Source organism: Geotrypetes seraphini, chromosome 6, assembly GCF_902459505.1.
Source record: "Geotrypetes seraphini chromosome 6, aGeoSer1.1, whole genome shotgun sequence".
In the NCBI taxonomy this organism is placed as follows: domain Eukaryota; kingdom Metazoa; phylum Chordata; class Amphibia; order Gymnophiona; family Dermophiidae; genus Geotrypetes; species Geotrypetes seraphini.
In genome coordinates, this window is record NC_047089.1 from 41,826,527 (window position 1) to 41,835,445 (window position 8,919).

The 8,919-nt window shown below is 40.6% G+C and overlaps 1 protein-coding gene across 1 annotated transcript; it reads right to left on the reverse strand.

Annotated features, from left to right (window-relative positions):
* Positions 1-2,052: 2,052 nt before the first annotated feature.
* Positions 2,053-3,365, reverse strand: GJA3 (gap junction protein alpha 3). Its single transcript, XM_033948629.1, has one exon. It carries the CDS (start codon positions 3,316-3,318, stop codon positions 2,053-2,055), a length of 1,266 nt encoding a protein of 421 aa, XP_033804520.1. The 5' UTR covers positions 3,319-3,365.
* Positions 3,366-8,919: the final 5,554 nt, after the last annotated feature.

Sequence of the window (8,919 nt, forward strand, 5' to 3'; positions counted from 1 at the left end):
AAAAAAATATTTGATTTCATGATTGCCTTAGCTATCCACCATATTGTTTCCAATTGGAAAGACAATTCTAGGCTTAATTTTTACGAATGGTAGAATCATCTTTGTGTCATCAGAAAGTATGAGAAAATAATAACATTCAAACAAAACAACATAGCCAGATTCACAAAAATTTGGACCCCTCTTGATGAATATGTAAGGACTCATGTAAATCCTAATTAATTTTACTTTGTATATTAACTATACTATATTTTGCATATCTAATATAATAAAATGCTAGGCCGCGCATGCGCACTCCCATCTGTGTGCGTCCATTTTCCGTGAGATGTAGAGCACCTTAGGTAGGAATGCGCATGCATGCTTATGTCACCAGCCGCCGATGCCTCCACAAGCTGGGACCACAGCCAGCTGCCGATCTCTGTTCCCCCAGCGGGCGGGTGGGGAGTGTCTTGGAGGAGAGGGATCGCGGCCACTCAGCGCCCCCACCGAGGAGCCCAGCAACTTTCCGCCCCGGATCGGGACCCGAGTCCTTTGCCCCCCCCTTCCCACGGATCCGACTACCTTGGCGATTCAAGCAGCGTGTGCAGCAGTCTTCATACACTGCTTCGGGCCCTTCTACTGCCCTGATTTGCTCTGCTGCGTCTCTGATGATGTCATCAGTGACGTGCCAGAGTAAATCAGGCCAGTAGAAGGACCCGAAGCAGCGTGTGAAGACTGCTGCACACGCTGGAATCGCCAGGTTCGTAGTCTGTACCGCGGGAAGGGAAAGGGGGGTAGAAGAAACGCTAATGCTGCTGCAGGAAACTGGTGGAGGGGGAGGGAAATGGAGGGGGAGGGAATTCTGCTTTGGACAGACAGACAGAGGGAGGGAGGAAGGGAGATAGAAAAGAAGAAAGACACAGGGGCAGGGAGATACACAGAAAGACAAAGGGGACCAGGGACAGAGACAGAAAGAAAGACAGCGGGAGTCGCGTCAGGAGGGGTACGGGATGCAGCAGAGGGAACTTTTCCAATGGGTGCAGCTGGGCGGCTGTCGGGAACCTCTGATCAGGGGCAGAGCAAGGTAAGTGTATCATAGGGATAAGAAGGAGGGGGGAGAAAAAGGAAGGGTCGCCTACTGCTGGACAGGGAGAGAAGGAAAGAGGTGCTGATGGACAGGGGGGCTGAAGAAAAAGGAATGGAGGCCTAATGTTGGAAAGGGGGAGAAGGAAAGAGGTGCTGCTGGACAGGGGGAAGATAAAACAAAGGGAGAAGGGCTGCTGATGCATAAGCAGAGCAGTGAAGGGGTGGTGATGGACACAGGGGAGGTAAAAGGAAGGGAGAATGGCAAGGGGTGGTGATGGACAGCCAAGGAAAAAGAAAGACAGAAAGAAAGAAAGTGGCTAAGGAGAGAGAAAGAAATAAAGACAGACACACACACATATATTCTAGCGCCCGTTAATGCAATGGGCTATAAGACTAGTTATGTATATTTTGGTATCTGCAGCTTATTATTTTGTTTTATTCTTATAACTTTTGTATTTGTAAAATTTCAATAAAAAAAGAATTTCTATGAGCATTTGAGCTAATACCACCGTGGCCGGTGATAAAAAAGCCTAATGCAACTTCGTAAAAGGGGGGTAGGGAAGTTAATGTTTTGTTCATGAGGAATATTAAGGATCTTCATCTAAGAAAATCATAAAATTATTTAATCCTTTTTTTTGTGATGTTCCATTCAAAATTAGATGATATGGTTTTCTATGGAAAGCTTGGTTCCTTACTCTTTCCACAACTTCAGAATCCATCACAAGCATAATCAACAATTCCTAAAGAAACTTGGAGCTTAAGTTTGTTAGTTCATGGCTGGCTAATTCTGGGTTAAAAGTAAAACAGACCATAAAGCTTGGAACTATCAAACCATGCTGACAATTGTTATGTCCATTACAGTTCACAAGATTCATGAATAACAGGCCTGGAATTTTAAAGCCTTAGGATCCTATTTTTCATTCTTTCATACATAGCCCTATTTTTATACATTATCTTATACTTAATTTTGTGAGGAATGACAGTAAGATGCTAGACTGCAAGATCATCTGATCTTGCTCTGCAACTGCTGTATTTGCTACTTCTGCCTAATTGTCGTGTATCTAAGATCATTGGTGGTTCATGCACCTCCACCGTGGTGGTCATTGGCATGTCTTTGGACTTTCCCTTCCCTCCTCTCAAACTGGCACTGTTTCCATTTCCCATTATCATTTCTTCACTATTGTCCTCATTTTGAGCATTACTGGGAGGTGAAGCAGTAGCAGTATTTTTGTCAAATCTTGGTTGCCTCTCTCGCGTTTGATGCTGAGCAGTCAATTTTCCCCAGTTCTGTTCAGTAGTGAAGTAATGTTTCCTATCAAAACAAGCAGCCTTGAATGAGTCCTCTGCCAACTGTACCATTTTCAAGTCGGGTATAGAGCTGGTAAGGTATGACTGATGCATTGTGGAATGTGTGGTGAAAGAAGCAGCTCCAGAATAAGATGGGAAGTTCAAGTTGGATGGAGCAGTCTGTGAAAATAGGTTGGATGGCTCAGTTTTGTTGCAGATTGTATCATGGATGTACCATTTTGTCATACCTTGTTTGAGCTTTTTCCTTCCAAGGTGGTAAATCTCTAACATATTTAGGAAAAGAGAAAAGCAAGCTACTACAAGCATAAATATGATGAAAATGGTCTTCTCAGTGGGTCTGGAGATAAAACAGTCCACGGTATTAGGACAAGGCCACCTGTTGCAACTATAAAGAGGGCTCAGTTCAAAACCATAGAGAAAATACTGTCCTACAATAAAAACAACTTCAAACAAACTCTTGAAAATGATATTGAAGATGTAAGTATATAGGAGAGGTCCCCCTATTATGATTTTCCCCCTCTCATCTCGAAGAGGTAGGTTTTCATTTTTCTCGTCATTTTTTCCCAAGAGTCTCTCCTTGTTCTCACTATCTTTCATGCATTTCTTTAACTCTTTGTCTTTCTCCTTTCTTTTCTCTTCCATTCGCACAATGTACAATACATGACCTAGATATATAAGGGTGGGAGTGGAAACGAAGATAATCTGAAGTACCCAGAATCGAACATGGGAGATGGGGAAGGCTTGGTCATAGCAAACATTTACACACCCAGGCTGCTGGGTATTACAAGTAAAGTCGGATTGCTCATCCCCCCAGACTTCTTCAGCTGCAGCCCCGAGGACCAGGATCCTAAAGATAAACAGTACCGTCAGCCAAACTTTGCCAATGACTGTAGAGTGCTCTTGTGCATTTTCCAATAGTTTCCCCAAGATGCTCCAGTCACCCGTCATTTCAGACTTCTAACCTACCCAAAAAAACAAGGTAATTCTGGTCAGATCATATATCAAACACAAAAGAAAATCCAATGGAACTGCAGTGATATATCAGCCGACAAACAAAAAGGAAAACTGCAGAGGTGATGTAATCTTTAATCAAAAAACAATAATACTTTGAACAATGAACAGTTTGTATCCAAGGTATGTTCCATATGGTTCCCTAAAAGTGGGTTCAATACCTTTTAGGACCCCTGAGGAAGGAGTGTATTTTTGAAACACGGACTGTGTCAAGGCCCAGTCTTTCACCCAATTGGACCATACCTTGGATACAAACTGTTCATTGTTCAAAATATTATTATTTTTTGATTAAAGACTTGGTATCTTGTACATCATATCTGCAGTTTTCCTTTTTGATTGTTGTCAGATCATATATCAGAAATCATTTATACTGTACATCTCTTTGCTTCCCAAATTCACAGATAGCATGCCTGCATCTTGTGCCAGATGCTTGGATGGAGGTGTAGCCTAATGGCTAGTACAGTGGCCTGAGAACCAGATATATTTCACACCACAGCACCTTGTGACTCTGAGCAAGTTACTAACCATCCATTGGCCCAGGTACAAAACAAGTACAGCATCTGCATATAATATGTAAGCTTCTTTGATTGTAACAACAGAAAGGCATTATATCAAATCTCAAACCCTTACCCCTTCTTTTTCGACCTCTAGAAATATGTGTGCTGAAAGGCCAGTTTAAACCATAAATATTTCTGCTTATGTAAAATATTTTGTCAATCAGGGCCTTAGACTGAAGAGTGCTTTTCTCAACTTGCCCAGACTATACTGGGTCTGGGATTGATACTCTATACTGGTTGGACCATTTGACCTTTATCTGCCATCATGTTTCTAGCTATGCTAATTAAAACAAGATGATCAGTAACACAAACAATATAAGTTTCCTTTAAATATTTACATTTCAGTTTTGGGAACCTTGACAATGTTGATTAGATCTAAAAATACAGAAAATGCTATTCTATTTACAATCTGAGTTCATTAAGTGCTGTGTTGTTCTATTGAGATGATTTTCTATAATGTTTTATCATTGGACTCTCATAAAAATGTGTCTGAAATATTTACCGACCCACCATCACATATGATAACCCCAATTTAATCCCTACCTAGAACCGCCTTCATTTCATTTACACTTGTGACTTTAATTCATTCTATTGTTTGATTTGTTGTCAGTCTTGTAAATTTTGAGGAATAAGAATCATTCACTAGGTGCAGTTTGATTATTTTAAGGGGAAGGGTAACAGAAAATGAGGAAGGAGCAAAGGGTAAGGAAATCCTATTGCCAATTCAGGATTAGCAGCCATAACATTTGGGGAAAGGTCCCGACCCTCCCCTTGTCCACCCCAAACTATGCCTATGAACTATTCATAAGACAACTTTAAAAACAATTTCTATACTTATAGACGAACTTTATGCATGAAGATAGACACAGTACAAAGTTGCATGGTCAATGTGTGCATACAGTGACAAACATGCAGTCAGTATGGGGGTGATTCTCACATTACATTACATTAGTGATTTCTATTCCGCTTGTGCCTTGCGGTTCTAAGCGGATTACATTTGAAGATGGCTGGTCATTTCCAGGCGATGACAATACAATTATGTGCTAATTGCAAATTCTATAATGGCAATTACACACACAATTAATTATAGAATAAGAACATAAGAATTGCTGCTGCTGGGTCAGACCAGTGGTCCATCGTGCCCAGCAGTCTGCTCACGCGGCGGCCCTTTGGTCAAAGACCAGTGCCCTAAATGAGACTAGCCTTACCTGTGTACGTTCTGGTTCAGCAGGAACTTGTCTAACTTTGTCTTGAATCCCTGGAGGGTGTTTTCCCCTATAATAGCCTCCGGAAGAGCGTTCCAGTTTTCTACCACTCCATGAGTCATCAGTTATGCATCTCATTTTAAGTATGAGCACTACAGTAGCTCAAAGACCGATGTAAACACACTACCCCAGTGTTCACTGACCCCCCTCACACCCCCTCAAAGATCAGAACAAAAAGTGCATACCTGTCTGTAGAACATCAGCACCTGGTATAGGAAAGCCTAGTAGAGCTGTACACAGGTGTCTTCAATAGCTTGGAGGGTAGGCTAGTGAACCATAGAGAGGGAAGACCCAGACCCATAAGCCACTCTAACCACTACATTTATGGTGGAACATCTGTGCTCATCAAAACTCTACTCTACTGCCATACAGGCACATAACTAACAGTATTCTATAACCGTGGAGGGGCATAATCAAAACATACGTCTAAGTCTGATTCAGACGTATGGCACTAGGCACCCAAAGTTGGCAGTGGGAAAATGGCCATTTTTGAAAAATATGTCTAGACTTTTTTTTTTTAATTGTCTATCTGGACGTGCAAGCTATTGTTCATCCAGACTACCAGTATGCCTATCTTTATACCACATTTTAGACCAAAATTTTGTCCAAGTTCCAAATGCCCAGAACAAGACCATTGGGAGGGGCCAATCTTGAAATGGACTAACCACCCAGACATGGGCAATGGGGCACCTTACAGGGCATTGCTGTGAACTTCACAAAAAGGGTGCCAGATAAACATCTCACCAGAACTCCCTTATAGGTTATGGTGAGCCCCCCAAAACCCACTATACCTACCTGTCTACAACCCCAATAGCCCTTATGGCTGCAGGTAGCACCTATATGGCAGTAGAGTAGGGTTTTGATGAGCACAGATGTTCCACCATAAATGTAGTGGTTAGAGTGGCTTATGGGTCTAGGTCTTCCCTCTCTATGGTTCACTAGCCTACCCTCCAAGCTATTGAAGACACCTGTGTACAGCTCTACTAGGCTTTCCTATACCAGGTGCTGATGTTCTAGAGACAGGTATGCACTTTTTGTTCTGATCTTTGAGGGGGTGTGAGGGGGGTCAGTGAACACTGGGGTAGTGTGTAGGGATCTTTACTTTGTCTCTGAAGAAGTTATCTGGTTACTTTGGAACCTTTTCGGCACCTGTTTATACACCATCTAACTCACAACGTTTAAGTTTTGTTCAGGATGATTAGCAAAACATTTGATTATCCCTGCAGACTTACTAAGTCTAGCTCTGCCCACATCCCACCCTAACCACTCCTCCAGATATGCCCCTTTCAGCTCTTGGCGCACAGCAGCATTCAGAAGCATAAAAAGTCCACTGACACATCCAGAAAGTTGGTTTGATTATCGGATCTTGGACGACCTGTCTTTTAGGTCGTCCAACTGCTGACTTGGGTGGGTTTTTAGGTGTTTAAGTTTTCATTATGAGCCCCTTAATGTGTAAGTGCTAGGCACACCCCTAACCTGCCAATGTTCCTCCTACCATCTACAGGAGTTGTGCATGAAGAATACTGAATACGTGCAGTTGTGCATGTATATAAGTCTCACTTGCACCAACTCCAATTATAGCTAATTAGTGCCTAATTTAACAAGCGGGACTTGGGTGTGATTGTATGTGATGATCTTAAGGTGGCCAAACAGGTTGAAAAGATGACGGCGAAAGCTAGAAGGATGCTTGGTTGCATAGGAAGACGTATGGCCAGTAGGAAAAAGGAGGTATTGATGCCCCTGTATAAGACTTTGGTGAGACCTCATTTAGAATATTGTGTATAATTCTGGAGGCCGTACCTTCAAAAAGATAAAAAGGATGGAGTCGGTCCAGAGGAAGGCTACTAAAATAGAAGCATGGGGACAGACTTAAAGATCTCAATCTGTATACTTTGGAGGAAAGGCGGGAGAGGGGAGATATGATAGAGGCGTTTAAATACCTACATAATGTAAATGCGCATGAATCGAGTCTCTTTCATTTGAAAGGAAACTCTGCAATGAGAGGGCATAGGATGAAGTTAAAAGGTGATAGGCTCAGGAGTAATCTAAGGAAATAATTTTTTACAGAAAGGGTGATAGATGCGTAGAAAAGTCTCCCGGAAGAGGTGGTGGAAACAGAGACTGTGTCTGAATTCAAGAAGGCCTGGGATAGGCATGTGGGATCTCTCGGAGAGAGAGATAATGGTTACTGCGGATGGGCAGACTAGATGGGCCATTTGGTCTTTATCTGCCATCATGTTTCTATGTAACTGCAGTATTGTATAACCTGTGTGCACAATTTTAACTTGAGTGTGAAAATGGGCATGCAAATAGAATTATGGTGATGTGAAGTTTTGCCAAACTGAATGGAGACATTCCTAGTGATAGGGTTGAGAAGGTGTCTACATTTACATGCATAAGTCTGGAAGTTACCTGTGCCTGCACTTCAGTTTATCCAGAAAATTTGTAGGTTCTAGCTTGGTTTACATCTTACTTTAGTGATCGCACATCCACAGTTATTTTCAATGAATCTTCATCCTTACCTTCACATATTACACAAGGGGTCCCACAAGGATCTATTCTTTCATCTTTGCTTTTTAATATTTTTTTGGCTCCGCTGTTGACATTATGCCAATCAATTGGATTTCATATTTTTGCCTATGCCGATGATATACAATTATTGCACCCATTAAATAATAACAATATAAATGAAATTTCGGCTATAAATGAGAAACTAGATCAAGTTCATCATTGGCTGGACAAAAATAGATTGGCTCTCAATATCAAAAAAACAAATGTTATGCTTTTTCCTTGGAAGGATAGTTTTTCTCTTGTTACTCCTATTTCAATTCTAAATGTTCCCCTTCAATTAGTTAAAAATATAAAAATTCTAGGAGTAATCTTTGATAATAAACTTAATTATCATGATCATATCAGTAGCATTGTGAAAACTACCTTTTACAGATTGCGTAAAATTCGTTCCATTTCTAAGTTTCTCTGTCCTAAAGCACTTAATATACTGATTCATTCTCTGGTGATGTCTAAAATAGACTATTGCAATTCCCTGTTTAAAAGAATCGCTTTACAAGAAATAAAACGATTACAAATTATTCAAAATGCATCAATTAAATTAATAACTAAATCCAAAAAGTTTGATCATGTAACACCACTCCTCAAAAAGGCTCATTGGCTTCCAGTCATATATAGAATTACTCATAAATTATGTACAGTTATTTTTAAAATCTTATATAATAAGACCCCTGCTTTTTTATTTAGGTTACTTATCCCTTATTCTGCAAAGAGAATCTTGCGATCTAGCGAACAGAATCTTTTATCTATTCCCTCACTAAAAATTATTAATACGAGGAGACAATTTATCTTCTCTTGTACAGCACCGCAGACTTGGAACGCCCTCCCTATGTTTTTACGGGAGGAGAAGGAGTTTGCGAAATTTAAAAATGAGTTAAAAACTTTTCTTTTTAAAGATGCATTCGCAAATTAATCTTTTATCTTATTGCTTTGGTTTATTTTATTCCCCTCATATGTCTTTTACCCTTTTGTATTTTCCCTTGATGTCTCTCCTTTTCTCTACGAATTATATTTCATCCCTTCTTACCTATTGTTTAGCAATGTTAATTTTTAGTATATTAATCTTATTTATTAATTGTATGGACTGTTTTGTTCCCTAATATATGTAAATTTTAAGTGTACACCGCTTAGAAACTTGGATTAAGCGG